The 24,617-nt window shown below is 52.2% G+C and overlaps 1 protein-coding gene across 3 annotated transcripts; it reads right to left on the reverse strand.

The window, feature by feature from the left end:
* Window positions 1-11,222: 11,222 nt before the first annotated feature.
* GUCD1 (guanylyl cyclase domain containing 1) lies at window positions 11,223-24,549 on the reverse strand. 3 transcript variants are annotated; one of them, XM_008697600.2, is made up of 6 exons: window positions 24,413-24,549; window positions 18,922-19,006; window positions 17,956-18,121; window positions 16,684-16,775; window positions 14,489-14,730; window positions 11,223-13,769 (listed from the first exon to the last, which is right to left on the reverse strand). In XM_008697600.2, exons 2-6 carry the CDS (start codon window positions 18,930-18,932, stop codon window positions 13,675-13,677), a joined length of 606 nt encoding a protein of 201 aa, XP_008695822.2. In that variant the 5' UTR covers window positions 18,933-19,006; window positions 24,413-24,549; the 3' UTR covers window positions 11,223-13,674. The 3 variants fall into 3 exon arrangements, with proteins under 3 accessions (XP_008695822.2, XP_040475424.1, XP_040475425.1); XM_040619490.1 differs by lacking the exon at window positions 24,413-24,549 and adding an exon at window positions 23,667-23,876; XM_040619491.1 differs by lacking the exon at window positions 24,413-24,549 and adding an exon at window positions 23,667-23,874 and having other exon boundaries at window positions 11,223-13,766.
* Between the last annotated feature and the right edge of the window lie 68 nt (window positions 24,550-24,617).

The raw sequence follows: 24,617 nt of genomic DNA on the forward strand, positions 1-24,617 counted from the left end.
ATGGAGCAATAGAGATTTATAGAGAGAACCGACCACCAGCCTGTGCCCCCAAGTCCCAGCCTGCCGTTCCTGGTGGCCTGTCCCATCTGTGGATTTTAGGCTTGGCTAAGCAGCCCCCATCATCACGTAAGGCAATTCTTCTCACTAAATCTCGGTATCTTTATATATATATATATACATATATATATGTATGCATATGTATGTGTGCGTGTGTATACATATATACACATGTCCGTATCTCCTATACATATAAATATATCCGCATCGCCTGCTGATTCTGCTTCTCTGATCGAGCACCCACTGCCTGACTGACCTAGCAGGTTGCTCACCTCTCTGCACCTTGGCTTCCACATCTGTAGAGTGGGACCACATCACCTCTTTCTGCTTTAAAGAGCATATCGTCGTCTTTTCAGGATGGCGGTGAGAGACAGACTAGATGGACGAGGAAGCCTATGTGGTCTCTGTTCCTTGCATCACACAACAAAAGTCCTACCTGTGCTGAGGGCACCTGGGTGACTCAGCTGGTTAAGTGACTGACTCTTGGTCTCAGCTCAGGTCGTGATCTCAGCCTCGCATTGGGCTCCGTGCTCAGCAGGGAGTCTGCTTGAGATTCTCTCTCTCCCTCTGTCCTTCCCCCTGCTTACTCTCTCTTTCTCTCTCTTTCTCTAAAATAAATAAATATTTTTTTAAAAAGAGTCCCAGCTGTGAAGTCTGAAACCCCCACAGTCAGCCACAGTGTGGGAGGTGGGAGTGGGGTCCTCTGGCTCTACCCTTACTGTGCCCTGTCAGAGAAGCCAGCTCATTCCTTCCCTGGCGCAGCGGCTGAATTGCATGACCCAATCCCATGTCAGGGCGGGGGTGCTCCTGGATAGCCACGTGGGGTAAAAAAACTGGTCAGAACTGCCTGGCCATACCTCTCTGTTAACCCCCTTAACCTCTCTGAGCTGCAGGCTTTTCACTACACATAAAAGCCTACTTTGTACTTACTTTTCATAGACTTCAACCCTGCAGATACAGTGAGCTTCGCTGTCTTGCCTTCAGGGTCCACAACCTTTGTGCCTGTGGTTTCTAAAAGGAGCGTGTCGTCAACCTAATACAGAAGCCGGCTTAGATAACAAGTTGGTGCATTTATGAAATAGGCACTAATACACCAGAAAGTATTTGATTATCCACACCTCTCACTGCCTAAAATCAAAATGTTCAGGTCTGCCTTAGAGTAGAAGGGCCCTGCACACATGGACTCATTTGAGGGTTTAACTCATGCCTGGAATGTTTAGATGCTCAGCAAACATTTGTTGACTGAGCCTAGGGTGGAAGTTTTTGTTTCTGCATGATTGTTTCCGATATCACAGAAGGGAAGTTGCAGTGGTTCAGTGTACGGGGCCTGTGGCCCATGGGTGAAGCCTTCTGAACCCCTGAGCCTCAGTTTTCTCACCTCTAAGATGAGAGGTGACTGGGTTTGAGGCTTTCCAGGGGCTCTCCAGCTCTGCAGACAGCATTCCTGCCAGCCCATGGCTTTATTGCTAGAATCTGGGGTACCAGGGGAGAATGGTGCCAAGCCACAGTGTGCCCGACAGGAAAAAAGGCAAAGACAGTCCAGGATAGACCACGTGTTAGGCCACAAAACAAGTCGTGATAAATTTTAAAAGATTGAAATCATATGAAGTATCTTTTTCAATCACAATGGAATGAAACTAGAAATAAGTAGCAAAAGGAAAATTCAAAACTATGTGAAAATTAAACCACCATTCTTGAACAACCACTGGATTAAAAAAAAAATACAAAGGAAATTAGAAAATGTCTTGGAACAAATGAAAACAAAAACAAAACATACCCAAACTTGTAGGATGTAATGAAAGCAGTGTGAGAGGGAAATGTATAGCTGTAAACACTTACATTAAAAAAGAAAGCAGGCACCTGGCTGTCTCAGTCTGTAGAACAGGCGACTCTTGATCTCGGGGTCATGAAATCCAGCTCCACATTGGGCTGAGAGTTTACTTAAAAAGATAAAATAAAAATTAAAAAAAAGAAGAAGGATTTCAAATCAACAACCGTTTTTTTACATCTTAAGGAACTAGAAAAAGAGCAAACTAAACCCAAGGTAACAGTAGAGAGGAAATAATAAAGATTAGAGCACAGAGAAATAAAATAGAGACTAGAGAAACAATAGAGAAGAGAAATGAAACCGAAAGTTGGTTCTTCAGAAAGACCAACAAAACTGACAAACCTTTAGCTTGATTGAAAAAAAAAAAGAGAAGACTCATTACTGAAATACAAAATGAAAGTGGGGACATCAGTACTGATCCTACAGAAATAAAAGGGATTATAAGAGTATTACGAACAATTTGTTAGAGGAGGTCACCAAGAGCATGTGATTGTCGGTTGACCCATGAGCTGGACCCAGGGAATCAGAGGCTCCCTCCCTCCCCCATTGCTCCTCCCCCGTCCTTGGAATATGTATTCTGCCCACTGTTACTACACTAGGAGCTACTTCAAGGATATAGCGTGAGAGAGTAATGTATTATTAAGACCATTTGGGCAATATATGAGACTGAACCCCACTGAGATTTCTATATAAACTCTTAAGATTCCGGTGGGCATGTGCAGAGATCTACTTGTCTTGTGGCCACTCGAGACGAGCCTCATATGTAAGTGGCCTTGCGTATTAAAACTGCTATCTACCAATCTGGAGAGGTCTGCGTCTTTCTTCAGTCTCTCCTTGCCTTCCATGTATGGGGCCCAGTTTCAAATTTCACCTAGGGAGCACCCACGTTTGCAAACCAACACAATCGTCTGCCAACACATTGGACAACCTAGATGAAATGGACAAATAGAAACATGAAACTACCAAGACTGAATCATGAAGAAATAGAAAATCTGAATAGACCCGTAACTAGTAAGGAGATTTAATGAATAATCAAAACCCTCCTAACGAAGGAAAGCACTGGACCTGGCGGCTTCACTGGTGAAGTCTATCAAACGTTTAAAAAAGAACTAACACTAGGGCACCCAGATGGCTCTGTCAGAAGAGCACGTGACTTTTGATCTCAGGGTCATAAATTCCAGCCCCACTTTGGGTGTAGAGATTACTAAATAAATAAATAAATAAATAAGCTGTTAAAAAATAAATAAAAAGAAAGAAAGAACACCAATCCTTCTCAAATTCTTCCAAAAAAGTGCAGAGAAGGGAGCACTTCTTAACTCATTGAGGCCAATGTTATGTTAATATCAAAGACAGACAAAGACACTGCAAGAAAACAAAACTACAGGGCAATATCCTTTATGAATATTGATGCAAAAATCCTCAACAAAGTACAGTTGACCCTTGAACAATACAAGGGTTAGGTAGGGGTGCCGACTCCCTACATGGTTAAAAATCCACATATAACCGTTGACTCCCCAAACCTTAACTACAAATAGCCTACTGTTATCAGAAGCCTTACCAACAATATAAACAGTCGACCAATACAGATTGTGTATGTTATATGTATTATATACTATATTCTTACAATAAAGTAAGCTGGAGAAAAGAAAATATTAAGAAAATCATCAGGAAGATACATGTACAGTACCGTACTATATCCACACCCCCCCCAAAATCCACATATAAGTGGACCTGTGTGGTTCAAACCTGTGTTGTTCAAGGATCAACTGTACTAGTAAACTGAATATTGAAAGGATTAATGGCTAAGTTAGCCTTATTTCTATTGTTTCCTTTAGGATAAGTTCTAAGGAATAGAATTCATTGTGTTAAAGAAATACAAACATCTTGTCAAGAACTGGAAAGAATCTGAACTCTTACCCTGGTTGGAAGCTGACAAATTAGCTGACCTCAGTTTCATGGATGCTGGCAGAAGACACAAGCATTCCTCAGAGACAAAGGACTTTAGGGCAACGGTAGCAGCAGCCAGAGTACCAGCACTGTCTGGCAGTTCCCTGAGCCCCAATTTCCCCAGGACAAGACAAAAGAGAGCCAAGCGACTCCTGCATGCGCAGCGGGTTGCATTAAAAAGAGAAAAGGAAAGAGGGAGAAGAGCTTAGAGAGTCGGAATTTTTTATATTGGAAAGTAAAGCATGCCTGCCCCTTGCTCTAAAGGCAGACACTATCTCTGTCTACCAAGGTTGCAAGAACACCTGCACTTTGCTCCAGAAGGAGACTTAGCTCTTTCTTCTAAGGCTGTCGGCTCTGAAAACATCCTTGGAAAAGACAGTCCCGGACAAAGGCATTCATGGTTTTAGCTTGTGCATCATGCAGAAATTGGAGAAAAGTGAGAGACCTGTAGCAGTAACCTCCAACCAATGTCCATTTCTCATCTCTGCATCATCTTGACTTCTGACAATATCCCCATGAGTGTACTACTCTATCAGATACTCTGATTAATTTGACTGACAGAAGCTGGACCAAATCAGTTCCATTTTTCCTGTAGGATTTCATCAATTATATCCATTGAACTTCAAGGAGCAGAACAAGCCCAAGTTGCAAATTAACCTCAGTCCTACTTTCCAGGGTCCTCAACTCAACAGGATGGACAAATCCCATGAACCATCAAGGTCTACCTTAGAAAGTCAAGTGGCTGTCTCAAATATTGACCTTTCCACTTGCCCTAGGTCATTAATCCAGGTATGACAGGATATATTAGATCCTGCCCAATCTCCACCTTGGCCCACAGGGAGGAAGTCTAGGCAAGTCTATCTATACCAACTTAGCCAGTGATCTAACACTGACCTGATGTCCTCCAGGGCCAAGGTGGAAACACTGATTGTTTCAGCTAAAACCAGGGGCAAACATTGTATCACCTTTTCTAATCAGATGACTACCATCATGGGGACATCTGCCCACAGAGTGCTCATAAATAACGAGTCATTTACTGGTTCAGGAAGCTCCCCTGACTAAGTAAGGCCTGCTTCATTTTAGCGAGATCTCCACGATTGTCTGTGGGTGACCTGATCTGTTGGTGGTATGTGCTTCAACAATTGAACGGACCAAAGACCTAAGTGTACGAGCTAACACCATGTAATTCCTAAACACAGAGAGAAATCTTCATGACATTGGATTTGGCAGTAGTTCCACGGATTCTGGCCCATGGCCAGCATGAAGATGCAAGACACTATTTTGGGGGAGGCTGGCAAGTTACCGCCTGGCTTCCATACGAGTACAGTCATCAAGACACACATGATGCCCCTAGAAAGTGTTCTTCCAAAGCGTTGGGGCCCCCCCTAAGTAAGACCTATATCAGTCAGGGCACAGGTTGATAACATCTCCAGTGTGACCTTCTGACCAGCTGGTAGGCCTTTGGTTTCCCAGTTAGTTTGAATAATTAACTCTAACCCTTGTTTTCGGAAGGACTGCCTGAGGGTAGTCAGGCCAATCTATCCTCTCTGCCCATGCCACCAGTTGGGTGACATTTGTCTTCTTCACAGAATGGCTGAAAGAGTTCTTTGGGGATAGGGGTTGGGAAGACATCTGGCGGTATTATGGTTGTTTTTCCTGGGAGATGCCAGAGCCAGGGACATCCCCTGTGTGGTGTTTCCAACAGCCTCTGGTAATGTTAATAGGAATGGTGACCAAACTGTGGTCAAAGCCATCTGGTTAGGACAAAGGCAAACCCCTGCAATCAGGTATATTTAACATGCTTACAACAGCTTGGGAGTACCACACTGGGGCATTTTTCATAATGAAGGCTTCAGAGGCAATTATGAAAGACAAAGATCATTAATGATTAGTGCTCCTCCCTACGGAGCTCCTAGAATCTAAGTTCCTTCCTGTCTAGGTGTCAAAGTTGCTGTTCCTCCTCCAAAGTCAGTGTGAATTCCAATAGCTGAAACATTACCTTTTCCCCACCCCACGTTACCCGTTTCTCAAGCCCTTAGCCTTTGGAAGGGCCAGGGGCAAGAGGAACAAGGGCATTTTTTTTTGAAGATTTTATTTATTTATTTGACACAGAGAGAGAGACAGAAACAGAGAGAAACAGAACACAAGTGGGGGAGGGGAGGGAGAAGCAGGCTCCCCGCTGAGCACAGTGCCCGATGTAGGGCTCGAACCCAGGACCCTGGGATCATAACCCGAGCCGAAGTCAGACGCTTAACTGACTGAGCCACCCAGGCACTCCCGGGACAAGGGCATTTTTATAAAATGCACAAAGACCTGTTATTTTCCCAACTTCATCCCACAGGAGCTGCCGTAGGGGGTCTCGGCAAGCAATGTACTAACCCAAGTGGCCATTGTCCTTATGACCTGTGGCTATGTCGGTCCAACAAGAGAATCCAAGTGGCTGGTCCAAAATCAAGTTTGAAGCCCTGGGCCTCCTTTCAGCTGGGCTGTCACTTTATTTTTTTAAGACTGATTTATTTATTTGAGAGAGAGAACGCATGTGAGCATGTGGGCAGAGGGAGGAGCAGAGTGAGAGGGAAGAGAGAATCTTAAGTAGGCTATGCCCAGCGGGGAGCCCAAAGTGGGGCTGGCTCTCACAGCCCTGAGATCATGACCTGAGCCAAAATCAGGAGTTGAACGCTTAATGGACTGAGTCACCCAGGCGCCCCTGGGCTGTCACTTCAGAACATGTGGCAACCAGGCTGACCTGGAATTGCTCTTAGGAAAAAGAAAGAAGCAACGTGCCCAGGAATCATCAAGTCTGAATCCCCAAATCCAAACTGCTGTGTGAGAGAGTGTGGACCAGGAAGGAGTGAAGCGGGTAGACTTAGAAACTTTTTTTTAAGTTGCTTCTGGACGCAGTATTCCAGTGTTGGGCCCATTCTCATTATCAGCTACCTTCATCAGCATTGCAAACCCAATTGGAGGTAGTAAGAGCCCAAATACTGGTCAGTACTTCTTCTACGACTCTCCATAGGAATTTGTCTCATGAGAATCTCTCTAAGAGGACCAAAGCTCTTTTCAGCACCCTGGACCCACTACAAAAAAACCCTCTGGGACCTCTTACGATTGTCTCCTAGTGGAATTAAGGTTGACGTGAGAGAATGTAGGAAGCACCGAGCTGGCAGAGGGCCAAGCTGTGCCATTCCTTCTTGGCTAGCACCACATGCTCCAATCCCTCATTGCTCAAGCAAACTGGCAAAGGTTCCAATGATCCACCTGCTTTCCTCCCACAGCTGTTTTGAATTTCCTACCCTTCAGGCTCCAAGTAGGTGTGCATCTCTGTAATTGTTGTTTGAAAAGAGTCACAATCATCTGCCCATCCAGGACGAGACTTACTACTAGTTGTTACAATGGGGCAGACGTGAAACTGACCACCAGATAGTGCAGGATGCCTCCTGCCCACGGGGAGTTAGCAGCAACCAGTGCACCATCCAGGTCTTTGGACCTACTTGCAGGGACTAAGTTTGCGGCCCCCTCCCCAATTCTTCTTCATCAACAGGCAGCAGAGTGAAGAACTATTTATCATCTGGTTACCATACAAGTTGGGTAATAAGATTTGCTGCTGATTCTCATGGATTTCCCATTACTTGGCCTGCAAAGCCCTCATTCTTCTTCCAGAAAACCATGTCTCTTTGAGCATCCCCTTTTTGCCAGGACTGTCAAGAACCATGAAGGGCTGGGGAGCCTGGGTGGCTCAGTTGATTGATTGTCTGCCTTCGGCTCAGGTCGTGATCTGAGGGTCCTGGGATTGAGCCCCACATTGGGCTCCCTGCTCAGCAGGGAGCCTGCTTCTCCCTCTCCCTCTGCCTGCTGCTCCCCCTGCTTGTGCGCTCTCTCTCTGACAAAGAAATAAATAAAATCTTAAAAAAAAAAAAAGAAGAAGAACCATGAAGGGCCTTATTTTCAAGTTGACCTGTCACAGTTTCATGGATGCTAGTAGAAGACAACATTCCTGGGGGCGCCTGGGTAGCGCAGTCGTTAAGTGTCTGCCTTCGGCTCAGGGTGTGATCCTGGCGTTCCGGAATCGAGTCCCACATCGGGCTCCTCTGCTGGGAGCCTGCTTCTTCCTCTCCCACTCCCCCTGCTTGTGTTCCCTCTCTCACTGGCTGTCTCTCTGTCACATAAATAAATAAAATCTTAAAAAAAAAAAAAAGACAACATTCCTGGATAAGAGCGAAGGACAGTTTATTACAGCAACAGCAGTGGCCAGAGGATCGAATTTTCTTGCAGATTCTCCAAGTCCCAGTTTCCAAGAGAGCCAGGGACCCTTGCACTTGCAATGGGTTGTGTTACAGGAGAGGAAGCCTGAGTTTAAAGAACCTAATTCTTTTATAATGGGCAATATATCTGCCTGTCTTTGGCTCTGAAGGGAGACACTTCGTGTCTTCCAAGGTTACTTGCTACACCAACATTCCTGAAAAGTTGGTTCAGAATGAATAGCCAGTGCCTCTGCCCATGAGACATGCAGAAATGTAGCCACTAGTGGGGGGCTTATCCTCCCACTCATCCCCGTAAGACAGAGTGTCTGCTGAATTCTGCATAACATCATAGGTTCAAATGCAACCTTCCCCTGAATGGTGGCCTCTGATTCTGAAAAGTACAAGAAAGCCACTAAAATAGGTACCATTCAAGATCTGCCACTGACCATTCATTCACATACTTTATCAAGCATCTACTAGGTGTCCAGGGCTGGGGGCTACGGTAGTGGAGACGGGTAGACAGGATGATGTGGCTGAGGGATGCAGAAAACGGTACTCCTTTAAAAGTGGTGACGTCAAGCAGAGCCTTGAGGAAAGAAAGGACTTTGGCAGGTGAGAGGTATAGAAAGGAGGCCAACTTGGCCACCTCATGGGTCTGTTGCGAGCTGTGGACATCAAAACCTTGTAAATCAAGGGGCTTCGAACAGCTTGGGGAGACTGGCTCACCAGATCTCCTGGGGCTGGGGGAAACCCGGGAGCTGGGGACAGATCCTCAGGAAGCACATCGGAGCAGGCAGCTAGGAAGAGACACAGAGGAGGGAGACGGGCGGGGGAGGGGAGTGGAGAGGATGGAGAAGTCACTGGCGAGGCCACTACACTGGGCCTGTGGGAGTCTCAGCCTCCATTTCCTGGCGCTGAAGTTTTCCCATGAACCCTTAAGTCCATGCTGGTCGCATCACTTGGCCCCTGGGACCAGCAGCCCAGCAGGATGATGTCTCAATATCTTCCTGGTTTTCTCAATTCTATTCTGACGCTGGAGGGTGGGGGCAGGTCCGGGATGTGTGTTCTTGGATTCTGTAGCTTGAGGCAAGTCAGCAAGGAGAGCAGGATATGTGCTCTTCCAGAATATTGGGGCCACACGCCAGGCTTTCTACCCGGAGGCAGAACCCCAGGGGCCTGTGGCAGCCCATCTCTCCTCCAGAACTCAGAGTTCACTTCCTGGCTCTTCTGGCATTAGCTTGCCCCTACAGGGTCATTAGGGTTACTTCTGACTATTGTCTGGGCTGAGGGTTGGGAAAGCGGCAATGGTGGGTTGGGGTCTATAGCTCATTGAGTGATGACCTTGGGCCAGTTGCTCCCCTCTCTGGGCTGCGCGCTGCACCTTGGACTAGACCAATGGTTACCCAAGTGTCAGCATATTTCACGAGTAACAGTGTTATACAAGAACAGCTGTGGCTAAGGAATTTGGGGAAACCCTAAATGAAGGGAGTTCCCTTGCTGCAGGAGCGCTTTCTGCACATCCTAAATCCCTCGGAGGGGGCTGTAGCATGCAGTGTTTGCCAAGCCGACCTGACCAGGGAACCCCATCATACAGAAATTCTTGCCACTGGTATTCTGAAGGGCATGCCTCGGGATGTGCTAGATGAGATGTCTCTAGGGGTGTTCCTAGCTCTGTTCTGAGATTTAAAGAACTCTGAGATTTAAAAACCGTAACCACCAGATGTCCAGTGTTCCTTGCCCCATGGTGTATCCCTGCCCTGTGTAATCCCCAGTGCACCCTGGACTTACTGATGCACTTCTAACTAGATAGAGAATTGCAGAAATGCTAGGATGTCACTTCTGAGACGAGCTTATTAAAAGGCTGTGGCTTCCATACTGGGTGCTTGTTCTCTCTCTCTCTTAAACTCCCTCCCTTTCTCCCTCCTTCCCTCCTTCTTTCTTCTTTCCCTTATGTCATCACCACCTGGTCTATCATGAGGACACCCAGGCAGCCTCTGGCCAGCAGCCCTATCAGCGCGCTCAGAAGTAGGAGATCCAGTATGTCAAACCTCAAGTGACTACAGCCCTGGCCAAAGCTTGAGAGACCCTGGGCCAAAGGCACCAGTTCGGCTGCACCCAGCTCCCCATTCTGGCCTGGCCCCTTGTCTCCCAGTGGTGCCCCTCCCAGGAATCCTCAGTCTGTCCCCTACTGTCCTCACCCTGCATGCTCTGGGAAGCCAACTCTACCCAGTACTTGCTACCTCACCCACTTTGGGCCCTCCTATGTCAACACCTCCCTCATCATCATTTTTCTCCCGTAATTGTATTCAACGGCCACTCAGGGCCCCAAACCAATCTTTCCCATGCCTGTCCCAACCATGATATGCCCATTCAGAATAGGGGCCCCTTTCCCTAGGAGGGTCAGAAGACCCCCGCTGAAGTGCAGAGAGGGGCAGGTGTCACTGGTTACGCATGTAACTAGAACCCCTGCTATGCTGCCTGGCATACTCTAGCAGGGTGCCCCAGCCTCAGCTGGCCAACGCCCTGATTGAAGGTATGTCTGCAGGGCTGCTCCCCAGTTTGGAGAAGGGTCCAAGATCTCTGTCACAATTCTTAATATATCCCCACAATGTGGGGCTTGGGGAGCGGCAGAGCAGCAGTCAGTCAGGACGAGAGCAGAGGCCAGAGTCTGGGACCTTACCCAAGAAGCCAGCTCCGGCGCTGTCAGCTCCCTGTGGGTGCTGGGGCAGGTCTGACGCCGCCAGATGAGGCAGGATTTCCAAACACTTCCTTTTTCAGAAATAGAATTCTTATCGAATGTAACATTAGAAGAACCCAATAGCTAGCAAATAAGGGGAGCTGCTCGTTGGGGGCGGAAAGTGCCTCCTGTGGGCCCCACCGTCCCCCTCATTCGATTCCACCTCCTCCCAGACCCTCCTCCTGCCCCAGGCTGTGTGCCTTCCATGCTCTCTTCAAGAACCGCCATCAAGCCCAGCTCTGAGGCCCTCCCATCTCCAGCACTGCCTACCTAAGCTCTACATAAGCAGGAAGCAGGATTCTAGTCCCAGCTAAAACTTGGTCTAGCAGGTCAAGGACCTGGCTTTGCATGTGCTCAAGCTGCGAATTTGGGAGGGAAACAAGAGTTCACAAAGGCGGGCCAGGGGCTGCCATGATTTTGCAGTCAGAATAATGTTTATTGAGAATGGCTCATTACAAACAATATATATATATATACATATATATGTATATGTATATATATATATACATATATGTAGAAAATCTCTGCAATGCAAAAGATCCCTTTTGTCCCTGTGTGGCTGGAGTGAACCAAACCAACTTGTCCGGTGTGGCTTTGCTGGGCCCCCAGCATGTGGACAGGGGTCATGGGTGCCACGTGCTATGGGCAGAAGGTCCTGAAGTCTGGGCTTTCTCCAGCCTTGTTTTCATGTGTGCAAGAACGCCTTTGCGTCCACCCTCACGACCCTCCCAGGAAGATGGCACCGTCTCAGGCACAGGTAGCTTTCTTGTTCGTTTTCCAGATGGGTGACCTCTAACTTGTGGCTTGCCCAGGGACTGTTGCTACATGCCGTGTGATGGACTGAGGTGCCGTGACCACTCTCCGTGGAGGCTGCTTTCTGTGACAGCCCCACCCGTCATCCAAAGCTTCACTTCCTCATTGCTTTCCTTGATGCGTCTGTTCTCACACAATTTTAGCCAGATCCGTCCTGAGGATGCCCAAACCCCACAGCTGCCACACGTGGTATTCCTGGGCGTGAAACCGGAACTCGCTGGGATCTTGGGCCACCCAACATTAAGGCAAAAGAGAGAAGACCAGTCTGAAGACACTGCCAGTCTCTGAAACCAGGGTGGCTAACCTGTTAACCAACCAGCTAACGGTGCCTCCCCCTGGGCCAAAGGCTGCATCCGGTGTTGCGGAGCAATACGGCTGGGTGGTCTGGCAGCCCTCATAAGCAGAGCCCACCTCTGCCCCTCAGAGCAGCCATGGTGGGGAGGTGTCAGTCGGCTGGTGGGAAGATGCTGAGCATGGTTTGCAGTCCCGAGGGGTAGCAGCTGCCACCACATCATGCCCTGGGCAACAGAAGACCAAGCACAGGGGTACAGGGGCAGTGTGGCTGCTGGGGCAGCCCTGCTTCTTCGCCAGAGACAGCTCGTGAGGGGTGGGTGTCCTTGGCCCCTTTGGGAATGATCCAGTTCCCTTAGTTTTTAGGTGCAGACCTGGATTCAAGACCCAACCCCACCATGTCCTGTACAAACTCGCCCCAGACTGATGGCTACATTTTGTCTGTAAGGTGAGGGGCCCTGGCACTCAGCCCACCAGCCAGCCGTGAGTCCCTTTCTCTGGGGAAGAGAACTTGGGCTGGCTTATCTGTTCTGTGGAGAGAGGGGTCAGTGGCTCCAAAGTACCTGCAATCTCACTATTATTGTATTACTTCAGCGTGACTCACTCCCCACAAGTGAAAAACTTAACTCTCAAAAAACCAAACAACCCCTACCCCACCCCAAGAAAGAAAAAAAAAGAAGGAAATAGCTCTAGTCCATGCTCCGTGCAGTGCTGTGTGACCCTGGGCAGGTACCATCCTCTGTCAGGAGAGAAGAGACCCCACATTCTGTGCAGAAGGTCCTGGCGTGAATATTAGGGTGGGGCCATAGGCCCCACCATCGCCTCTGGAATGCAGGCCCCAGCACCCCAGCACCCAGGTCTGTGAGGCTTGGGGCTCCCCACATAAAGAGAATGGGCCCCACTATCGGGGCTCACACTAGTGTCACAAGCCGTCACGGGATGGGGGGACCTTTGGGACCCAGGCGGATGCACCTGGCCCTCTGGGTCAGGCATTCTCGGGGTACATTCAGCACTGCCAGCCAGCAAGAGCCAGGGCCCTGTCTACTCCCCTGAGGCCCCTCCAATCTACAGCACTATAGTACCTGGAGGCTGAGGGGGGTGGCTCAGGGTCCTTTCAGCCTGAGGCCCAGCCCTCCCCAGGGCCTGGAGGCCTCGCAACCAGCCACAGGAACTTGGGTCCACTGGGAGGCAGGAAGGAGTGGCGGCATCCACCAAAGGGCACAGGGAGGTCTGTAGCACTTCTGGGGGAGAGGGGGGAGGGCAGCTCCCAGCAAGGCCTGGAGCAGTCCACAGCCCTGGGGGCCCGGCTTAGCTACATGGTCTCCAAACACACGGACACCATCCTGACAAGTGGCATCACTAGGGCTCAGCCCCCCAAGTCTGTGGGGAGATGAGCTCAGGCTTCTCCCCTGTCCTGGGTCTGGTTCGCAGGCAACAAGGGCACCCACAGGGCTGGAAGTCCCCTGGGCACAGTTCAAGTCAGGCCTGGGGTCCTAGGGGAGGCTCTACTCAGATGCTCTGGGGACACCTCCAGCAACCAGCAGGTGCATAGGATAAGTGACAGGACGGCATGTGCAACGCTGGCGGACAAAGCACGCATGCCTCAGGCTCCAAGAATTCCCTGGGGCTTTGTCACATGGGCCAAGGCTGCAGTTCCGCATCCAAGCCCCAGCAGCTCGGGGCCTGGGCCAAGGCCTCCTGAGTTGGCCCAGCTAGGGTGGGGCAGGGTGTGAGGGCCTGGGCACACCAGGCTCCCGCTGTCAGCTGTCCAAGTAGACAAAGAGGATGTCCTCATCCGTGCCGTAACTGGTTCTGGCTTCCTCGAAGTTACTGATGCTGGTGCTGCACATGCCTGCTGGGGGCAGGAAGGGCAGGGTGGGGTCAGACTTTGGGGGGAGTACACCTGCCTCGCTGGCACCCGGGGAAGCTGGGGGAGGTCTGACCATGTCTCACCTGCCTGGCCACCCTTTGCCACTCACCTTCCACCCACAGGAAGCCTTCCTTGCCTATTTGAGCCTCATGAACTCCTTCTCTGACCCTTCCCCAGTTTAGCAGATGGAGAAGGTGAGGCCCAGAGGGAAGAAACATGCTTGAGGACACATGGGGTAAGTCTGCCTGAGTCAGGGCAGTCCTTCCCAGTCCCCAGGGCCGTGGGGAGCCCTTGCTGCATCTGGAGCAGGAGCTGGGACTGGGCAGACTTTCCTTTCTGATGAGTATGCTTGCTAGCTGTCCTGGGAGGGCTGGACTGAGGGAGCTAAGGGGAGGAAACCACAGAATCAGAGTGAGGTGGGGCCCTGGGCAGTGGTGTGGAGCTGGTGGTGTGGGGGAGACAGATGGCCTGACCTGCTGTGGCAACGACTGGAGTGTGGAGGCAGGTATAGCCTCGGGTTTGTGGTTGGTCTGTGCACGGCCAGAGGAGCCGCACAGAAGACAGGAGCCCAGGAGGAGCAGAGGCTTTGGGGAGAAGGCAGTGAGGGAACTTTTGGTCACCAGGTCGAATGAGAAGGAATCACGGGGACCGAACGGTGAACGCGGCCTGCCCCACCCACTGTCCCCAGCCCGCCCAGCACTCACGGTCAGCGTAGGCTGGGTTATTGTAGAAGATGCAGCCAGTGGCCCGGTTGTAGCCACGCAGCACGACGAAGTGGCCCTGGTAGTCAGGGGTACGGCAGAAGCAGCGGTGGCCGCTGGGGGCGAAGCAGCAGTACTTGACAGGACTGGAGCAGAGGTCGCAGTGCAGTACCCCAGAGTTCACCAGCACAATGGCCACGTGGCCCTGTGCCAGGTGCTCCTGGATGTCCTGCACGCTCACTGTGCTGTGGGCGGGAAGACGGTCAGCTGGTGTCACTGGGCCCCATTCCCCATCTCTCCAGTGCACCCCTGCTTGGACCACAAACCTTGGGGACATGGCTCATCTTCCCTCCCTTCTGAGCTCCTTGCAGGGGGGGAACATCCGGCTTTGTCACTGTGGCCTGGGCTCAGCCCAGGATTAAGCATGGGACCAGCGCCGGTGGGTAGGAAGGTTCTGAGTGTGTCCAAGGACAAGCTGGCCCTGTCAGGTCCTCTCAGGGATGGCAGGAAGTCAGCTCCAGAGGGGCCCCTGTCAGGGGCCACTGAAGCAGCACATGCAAGCCCACCTCCCGGCCTGGCTGGTGAATTTTTTTTTTTTTTTTTGCTGAGCACCTTCCTTGGTCATTTACCCTAAATCATGTGTGATTTACACTGGAAGCTGTCGGTCCAATTTAATCCCCCAAATCTGAGCCAAGCATGGCTTTGTCAGTTTCCAAACCACATGCTTCTCTGAAAAGACTAGTTTTTTTTTCTTTCTTTTCTTTTCTTTTCTTTCCTTCCTTCCTTTCTTCCTTTCTTTCTTTTTCTCTTTTTCTTTTTTTTTTCCTTGAAGACTGCTGAGGCAGAAGGGGTCATCCGGGAAGGGGTGGGTCAGCAGCGCTTCCAGGGGATCCCTAGTTCAGCAGAGCCAGCTGCTCCCTGAGGCCGACTCTTAGGCACTGCCCCATTCAGTGTCCCACAGAAGGCAGCAAACTAAGAACTCTTCAAACTATGAATCAAGAATGGGCCAGGGGCTGTGGGGTAGTGGTCCCCTAAGCTAGGGGCCTCCTTCTTCCACAGTCTCCTCAGGAGTGGCGGCATTAGCACTACGTGGCCTGGCCCAACTCCAGCCCATGGCCAAGTCACGTGGCAGTTTGGTTTGGTTGCCCCAGCCCAGGGAAACATGCCATTTCTCCATTTGGTCTTTGAAATGTAATAGCTGGCCGAGTTCCCAATGGTATGTACCAGCGCGGGATTTCAACTACAGGGAAAAAGTGGGGGCTGGGCCGGAAGGAAAAGCACCGTGCTCCACGGAGTAACTGGGTACGGACCACAGCACAGCCAAGCTGCCGGCGGTGACTGTGGGCAGCTCACGCTATTTTTCCCAGCCTCAGTTTCTTCACCTGAGGAACGGGGACAGCACCGGCTTCCCACTCAACAAGACAGCATGTGGCACGTGCCACTAAATGAACCTCTGGTGCCTTTCCTCCTAACATGTGCTTGTGTGGTGGACGGACGCGTGGAGCCTTTCCCCATTTTCCAAACTATCTATCGTGTGGTAACATTATGTTAACAATGAAAACAGAAGTCATTCAAGAACAGGGAGACCTGAGAAGAGTGGTGTAGGGTAGCCTGGTGGGGATCTAAGCTAACGTGCCTGAGCCTGGAGAAGAAAGTCATTAGCATCTGGGCAAGTTACTTCCGGGATCTGCCTGAATCCTGCCCTCATACATAGATGAGAAGGGGGGAGACCCCCATAAGGTCACAGTAGCCTGTGGGGAGATCTGAGGGCCAGGCCTCCCTGGAGAGCCTACACCCAGGGCTGTCCTCTGTCACCCTCTATCACTTTGCCAGCATGTCCCTTAGGCTGTCACCCCTTCATTAAGGGTTCCTGTGTTCTGTCTCAAGCTACCATTCTGTGAGCAGCTTGAGGGCCGGCTGGAGTCTGTCTTGCTCACCTGTCCCTCCAGGCCCTGCTTGCGGTCCATCCTAGGCCACAGTTTTGTGTACAGTAGGTCATAGAGTCTCACCTATCTCCATTTTATGGATGGAAACAGTAAGGCTCAGGAGGGCAAGTCCATGCCCTTGGCCACCTGGGTAGGACACCCCAGTTCCTGACTGCCGAAGTTCCTAGCCTTTCCTGTACGTCATCCTGAGGCCTCCCCAACAGCAAATATGTGGGTGAGCAGGCACACAAGGAAGAATGAGGGGAGGCTCACCATTTTTCCACAAGCACCTTGCAGGCCTTGGCTTGTGCGAACAGCTGGTTCACCCGGGTCTCTTCTGTGTCAAAGTGCTTCCTGTAGAAGGACTGAAGAGAGAAGGGCAGGTTGGAGGGGCTGCCCGCCCTGGCTGCCCTCACCCCATCTGGATGAAGTACAGGGCACGTGATGGAGTGAACGACAGTGAAAGAGGAGAGGAGCCCAGTCTGCTGGGGGAGATGGCACACGCAGCATGCCTGGGCAGAATGCTGCATGTGTCGTGAACCGGCAGGGTGGCTGGCTGCAGCATATGGGACACACAGAGGTATGAGGACGATGCCCAGAAGACGGGCAGGCAGCCGAGCGCAGGTCAGCTCCCCCGGCAAGGCTAGTCATCCCTGGGCTTGCGGACCCTGTGGGCATGAGCAGGAGTCTGTGCTAAGTGAGCAAAGGTGCGGGCTGAGCCCACCCAGATGTTCCTCCACTGTTTGGCTTAGCAAGGTGAGATGCAGGGAACATACTCTGTCGGCTATAGGGGACTGAAAGGGGGCTAGAGCCCTGGCGGGGGAGGCAGGCGAGACCCTGTTCTCGGACTCTTCTCTCTGCCTCACAGCTACAATGATCAAGCCACATCCATTAGCCTTCTTCCCCTGGCCCGGAAGGTTCAAAGGAAAGTTAGGTTGACCGGCCCTGGCCACCATGTAACAACCCTCTTACCAAAGAGGCCAGCAGAGACTCTACTCTGCCAAGCTTTGGAGCCTGGGCCAACATGTGCCTCTGCAGCAGGCAAGACTGGCTCTAAATACATGGGTCGGAGGAGCGGGGTGTGCGCTGGTATAATCGTGAGGCTATCTTTTCCTTTTTCAAAAAGAAAAAAAAAATAGAAAAGATGGTATTTCAGTATTTTTTTTCCCAGAATACCAATTACCCAGCTTGGAGCCATGTGTCCCTGTGACAAGGAAGAAAATGGGCAAGTGGTGGCAGGTCAGGTCACAGTGACATGCTCTGAGGCCCCGGACCCTGAGCGACAGGAGGGAAGGGTACAGAAAGGCAGCCTGAGACGCTCCTCCGCGTCAGCAAGTGCAGGCAGCAGGAGGCTCACTGCTCGGATGCTCTGAGCGGGCTGGGCCCCAAGGTCACCGAGTCTGACTAGATCGCAAGTCCTGCCCGTAGGGTATCTGCTGCTGCTCCCTGGTCTCTGCACACCTGAGTGTCCACTCGGTGTCCAGGCCTTGACCGTGCCCCCTTTCAACCAATGGACCTGGGGGAAGGCCTGGTGGCTGTGCGCACCTGGTTCTTGTAGCCCTTGTCGACGCCCAGGGTCTGAGTGCAGAAGCGGTGCCTCACGCCGAAGTGACGCATCAGGTAGGCCAGGTCGATGGTCCAGATGCTCCTGGTGAGCCGCAGCTCCCGCAGGGCACTCTCGAACTCACCGTCGTCCAGATGGCCCAGGTACCTGCGGGCAGATGGGCTGCTGAGGTTGGCTTGCTTACGCGGGGAAGCTGGCCGGGCTCACCCTCCTCCCAGGGGCCCACCAGCCATATCTGCGCTCCCACTCCCCGACAGTTTCCACCTTTGTCATGAAATCCTGTATCTTGCCTACTTCTTGGGCACGACCTGAGGCTGCCTGGGCTACCATGTTGGCCCCAGAGTCAAGGATTCTGCTTCTTGAATCTCCTGAAGGTGGTGCAACTTCGGTAAGTTGCCAACCTCTCTGGCCTCACTAGCTTCCTCTCTAGGATGAGATGCTTGGACCACATCAGTGGTCTTCTAAGTTTTAGACACAGAACCCTTTGGTTGAATACTATCTTGCCTGGAATTCCAGGAAAGAAAACAGGTAAGTGACAGGTTGCTCTGCGGTTTCTGGCAGCTGCCTGAAAAATCTACAAGGACATGACTATGGCGCTCTATGCTCTGATGGTCCAGGTTCCTGTGATATTCACACAGCCTTAGTTCAACAGTTGGCTGCCTAGTGACACAGTCTTCCGGGAGCCTGAGGTTGGAAGGTCCTGTGTCCCAATGATAGGGTCACTCTGTGGACCAGGCCCGGGCACCTGGGACTTCCCTGGCTATCCTCAGAGCCACTACTGGAAGGCCTCATCCACCCTTTGCTTGCTTTTGCAGATGGGACCAAGACTGGATAGAAGCTGGGCCTCCTGTAAGCCCCAACCAAGAAAAGCCATATGGTGATGAATCCGTTTCTGCTTCCAGCCAGAGCAGATGGTAGACAGGGAGGGCTTAGGCCTGCCCACTCACCGCAGAACCATCTTGGAGCAGGCCAGGCCGCAGTCCCAGTGGTAGAGCTGCTGGATGATGGGCACGGGCAGCTGCACAAAGTCTCCTGTGTGGCAACACAAGGAAGTCACAGACCCTTGGCATTGTGCCTGTCACTGCCACCCCCACTGAGACCACCGTCATTGGCTCCTACTCAGATCCTGTAGGGGCTGTTCAGGGGCCAGCAAACAGCTTCTAGGGTGCCCCAAACCTATTTTCCTTACAGTAGCAGTAATCTCCCCCAAACACCAGTCAGAGTAGGTCAGCCTTACACAAAATCCTCCAGTGGGTTGGTTCCTCTATTTCATAGGACAATGCCTTCATGGCTGCCGCCCCAGCACCCTCTGCCTTCTCACCTCCCCTCGTCCTCACTGGGCCAATCTCTAGGCAGAACCTTCACCTGCTGTGATCCCTTATGCCCCAGGGCCTTTGCACACCTCTTCCCCCTGCCTGAACTCTCCTAGCCTCCCAGGTGCCTAACCTAACTCCTGCCTTTAGATGTGACTTCTCAATGACGTTGCCTCTGTCATGCCTAGCCCCCCACTACATTTACTCCTAGCCCTACAGGCCTCTCTCTCAGAACTCTCTTTTTGGTGGGACCTCCGAGGAGGCTGGCGCAGGGGAAGACACATGGGAGATGCTCAGCAGATATTCATGTTGAAATCATGAGGCCTCTGAAGGCTTGCCCAACTCCAAAGCCCCTATGGCCAGCAAAGTGTGAAGTCCACGGTTAGAAGGAAGGGAGACTGTCATGTAATCTGTATGTGCAATGCTACCCTAGGTGACTTCTCAGTCTGTTCTTGCCAAACAGTGTGGAGGAGTAGAAAGGGCCCGGCCTCAGCATTTTAGCCCCAGCTCTGTCACAGCCTGGCTGTGGGCTTAGCAACTGACTTCCTCTTGCTGGACTGAGTCTGGCTATCTCTAAAGTGGGGAACTTTGGTCTGATTCAGTCATTCAATCAACAAATATTTCTCAAGAGCCTAGTACCTGGCATGTGAACTGGAGATATGGTGTAAGTGACACAAACAGATTCCTGTACTGGTGGTCAGTAAAAACAAGCAAGGGTAAGAGAAAAACAGAGGGCTAGGTTGGGGATATGACAGCGGTGTGCCTTAGAGAGTGAGAGTCAAGGAACAAAGACAGAGAGGAACAGCATGCAATGAAGTGCTAAGGCGGGGGCCAGCTGGAACGTGGCCTACTGGAACCTCCTACTCTGGGATCCCACAGAACTGGACGAAGTTCAGAGTCTGAAGAAATGGGAGGGACTTCCCTTTTGCAATCACCACTCACTGCTCATTCATGACAGTCACTCAGCACGTGAAAACTCAGCCCACGCTGTTTCCTCATCTCGGGGGGGGGGGGGGGGTGTCTCTGGCGTCTCTCTTAAACTCACAACTTGCCTGTGCAGAGCTGTCCCAGAAGCCGACTTGCCATGCCAGCCCTGGCTCCCACTGCATGCAACAACCAGAAGGATCCTGATGCCTGTCCTGGCCTTTCAACCTGCTGGCCTTTTCTGGGTAGTGTCGTGCCTGGAGTGAGTCCCAAGCTCCTACTCTCCTATGTCTAAACCCTCCTCAGCCTTCGAGGCCTGGCTCAGATGCTACCACTTCCGGTGCCTTCTCAGATCCCAGGCTGGCTACACCCTTTCCCTTATCTGCACTCTGCGAGGCCAGAGTTCACGCTTTGGCTCACAGGAGAGGACCCTTGCATTGAGCTTGTCTGTGTCCTGCTGAGCTGTTACATTCCCAGGACGCAGGGACCTGTGACTGCTCCTTCCCTGCCTTGTATTGGCCTTTCTCCCCCGCTTCCCCACCTCCAAGGGCATGCAACAGACACCAGCCTGAGAAGTGCTATGAGCACTCAGGGCAAGAGCGCGTTGCAGGTGCTGACGTGAACCCTGCCCTCCATCTAGAGGGCCCTGGCGCCCTGAGCCCAACTGGGCTGAGGCTTTGGTCCCTCCTTCCCCTGGTCCCAGATGCCTCTAAAAGGAACCCAGGCCATCATTCAAGGCCTTCTCACATTTGCCTCTTCCCACTGCTGTGGATTCAGTTCTAAGGGCTCTGTCCAGCCTGACTTCTGCCTATCCTCTGTCCCCAATCCCACCCCCAACTCCTCTCCAATCTGTACACCATAGCCAGAGGGATCCCAGTCCCAGTCTCCCATTGCTCTTAGAATAAAGTTGTCACTCCACACCATGGCCTGCAGGGCCCTGCCCAAACCAGGCCCCACCAGCCTCACCTTGGCCCTTATACCTCACTCACTCAGTTCCAGTGACTGAGGGAAACCCATCAGGCTGCATTCTACCCCTCTGCATGTACAGCCGTCTCTGTCTGGAAATTTTTTCCCCTGCAGTTCTTGAGGCTGCTCCTTTTTGTCATTCAGGTCCCAGCTCAAATGTTCCTCCTCTGAGAGGCTTTTTTTCTGACTATGCTTTGGAGGGCCCCCCCTTCCCAGCATCCTGTTTGTTTCCTTCACAGTACTTAGCAAACTCACAACTATTACAAAAAATTAATGAGAAAAATAAAAAATAAAATAGAGCTATTCTGTCTCCCCACCAGACTGTAAGCTTCCTGAAGACAGCGAATTTGCTAGTCTTGTTCACTGTTATTCCCAATGCCTAGTATCTGATGCTTAGCAGTAACTCAATGAACATTTGTTAGAAGAAGTGAACCTGTTCTTTTTTAAGAAATAAAATTATTAAGCACTCTATGTGTGCTATGGTTTGGGGACACTAAAGATGACTAAGTCCCAAGTCCTGCCCTCCAGATTCATATTCTAAAATAATTCCCCCCAATGGGCTGAGTGGAGAGAGAGCTCTATGCGGGGTGCTAGTCTCTCATGATGAAATGCCTCCCTTCTCAAGAATCCTTCACTGTGGCCATAAACTGTCTTTCTGTTTCTCTCTACACAGGCTGTTCACTCCCCAGCCTTTGCTCTTGCAGATCCCTTAGTCTGAAATGTTGTCTCCCATCTCTGAACAGCCAAATGCTCTGGTCTCTTTCCCTCTCTGAGCCCTTCAACATGAGTATTTGAGGGGATCGCGTCTGCTTTCCCCACTGGCCAGACTGAGAGTATCTCAGTGGCAGGCAGGGACAGGGTTGCATGTGCCTTGCCCCAGCCCCTGGACCAGAGCAGGCACTCAGACATGCTTGATGAATGGAAGGTGTTTTTCCAAAAAGGTCTTATCCCTTGAGATACCCAGGCCTACTTGTCACAACAATACCCCAACCCTGCCCCCAATCTCCCCTCACCCCAGCTTCTAGACTCCGGCTCCTCTGTTCACGACTCCCTCCCCCCCCTGCAGTCTGGGCTCTGGCACCAGCTAGCTGGGTCATCTTAATGGCCAGGCTTGGATTCTGTCTGTGCCTTTCCCTATTCCCAGCTGTAAATGTGGCACAGGACAGCTGCTCCCTAGGGTCCTTGTGAACTCCACTGCCCCTCCTCTTCTTGCCCTGATGGTAGAACCCCTTGATCCCGAGGCCCCGCAAGGCTAAACACTCCCACGTGGCCATCCCCAGTCTTGGCATGGGCAGGTCAGTTCACAGGGATCCAGAGATACTCCTGTGGGGGGTGATAACGGGAGGCAAGGCCCTCCAAGCCCAGAACTACTGCCAGATGTTGATGCCTGGAGCCAAGGGACTGTCCCACCTAAAAGTACGGTCTGCCTGTAAGGCCCTGGCCTGGCTTCAGTTGGCAGCTGTTGCCAAAGAAGGCTGGCCCTGGACACTTAAGTCCTTTCAACTCTATCTGCTCATGTGCAAAAGTGCAAGCAACAATGGTAACCTACTTTACAAAAGGATCCTTATGAGGATTAATAAGGCACTGCATGTAAATAACTTAGCACAGTGTCCAGTCTTGGAAAGCTCCCTATGAATGTGAGCCATTACTTCAGTGCGGCTCAGGAAAGGCAACTGTCTGGCCCAAGATCACAGAGTTAGATAAGTGGAAGAGTAGGGATGCAAATCCCAGGATAGCATCAGACCCTATACCCTGCTGCATTCACAAAAGAGACCCCTCCCTGGGTGTAACACCAAGGTTCCTGATGTCTTAGGGTGGGGTCCCACATGCTCGTGACCTCTCCCATGAGTTGGCGCCTCACTTAGAGTTACTAGCACTTTCTCTTTCTCATCAACCCTGAGAGCAAGAATCATTGCTTTCCTCCTCCCCCACTCAGAAGCAAACTGAGAACCACCACACTCAATGTCAGTCTTGGTTTCTGCCCCAAAGGAACTCAGGCCACCTGGGGGCAGAAGGAACCGCAGGGTCAAGAACTAGAGCAAGACAAAACGCTAAGTCTGGGAGGCCAGGGTAAGGGGCACATCCATTGCTCTGTGCTCTCAGCCAGTTCCCTGCCCCTCTAGGCCTCAGTTCCCCCATAGTTCCACGGAGGGGACGCGGGATCTTCTAAGGCGGTTCCAGCAGGACTTTTCGCTTCTGGGGAAGGTGCCGCCCTTGCCCCGCAACCAGGACCCTTCCACCATGACCGCTTTCAGAGCTGACTGGAGTTCCAGCCCTAGGAGTATCAGGAAATCAATTCCCATGTGACCCGGGCTGGGGGCTGAGCGGCCAAGGCGGGAGTGTACACCTGGCCAGGTATCACTCAAAGTTCTACAGCCCGGCCCGTGGCGGCGGTCGACCCAAGGTCGCGCGGCTGGACCCTGCCCGCGCTAGGGCGGGGTCCCCCTCGTTCCCCGGGGTGAGGGCCAGGCCCTCGGGGAGACACTGACCCGGCTCGAGCGGCGGCCCCGCTGCCTCCGCCTCCGTCCTCATGACTCGGGCCGCGCGGGGCGCCCATGGCCCCGGCCCGGCTGCAGCTTCGGCTTCGAAGGGGGCGGGAGAGGGGCTGGTGCGTGTCAGGTTCCTCCGCCGCCGCCACTGCCACTGCCGCCGCGGCCGCCGCCACCGCCACCGCCAGCGCGGTGGGGAGAAGGGGAGGCGGCGGCAGGGCCGCCCCAAGCCCCGCCCTGCCCCTTCCAGGCTTCGGCTCGAGGCCCCGCCCCTCCCTTAAGCCCCACCCCTTCGCCGGGTCTCAAAGAAGCCCCTCCCTTTCTTTTCCCCCGACTTCTATTCCTAGAGGCCCCCAGCCTCCAGATCTAAGCGGGTCCTGGCCATTGGCAGTCTCCGCTTCTGGTAACCCCGCCCCTTTCCCCGCGCCTCGCGTAGACGCGCAGGCCCTTTCACGCCACGGTTCCCCGGAAGCTCCGCCCTTTGCCTGAGCGCGGCCCCGAAGCCCTGCCTTTCCACCAGCACTGGTTCCCCAGAGACTCCTCACCTTAGCAAACTCCGTCTCTCCCTGGCCTCACTTCTCTGCGAGCCCCAGGCCAGGTCCTATCCGTACACCCCGGGGCTCCAGGAGACCTAACACTACTTCGACTTCCTTGAGGGACGGCCGAGGGACGGCCCCCGCTCTACTCTAAACCTGTTTCTCTATCCGTACGGTGAGATACCTCGCCTTGCTGAGGGCGCCCCTTACCTGGTGGTGCCGGATTCCAAAGGTTAAATTGTGAGGGTAGGTCCTGGCCCTCAGCTCCACTGTCTTCTGCCCCCGATCCGAGGGCCCAAGCCCCAGATCACCGCCTTGCCGTCCAGCCTGTCCCTGGTGTGAGATGCTTGGAAACGCGAGCCCCCTACGCCCCTTTGACGGCCTGAGGATCAGTGTTTCCGGCGGCACCTGAGCC

This window comes from Ursus maritimus, unplaced genomic scaffold, assembly GCF_017311325.1.
Source record: "Ursus maritimus isolate PB19 unplaced genomic scaffold, ASM1731132v1 scaffold_33, whole genome shotgun sequence".
In the NCBI taxonomy this organism is placed as follows: Eukaryota; Metazoa; Chordata; class Mammalia; order Carnivora; family Ursidae; genus Ursus; species Ursus maritimus.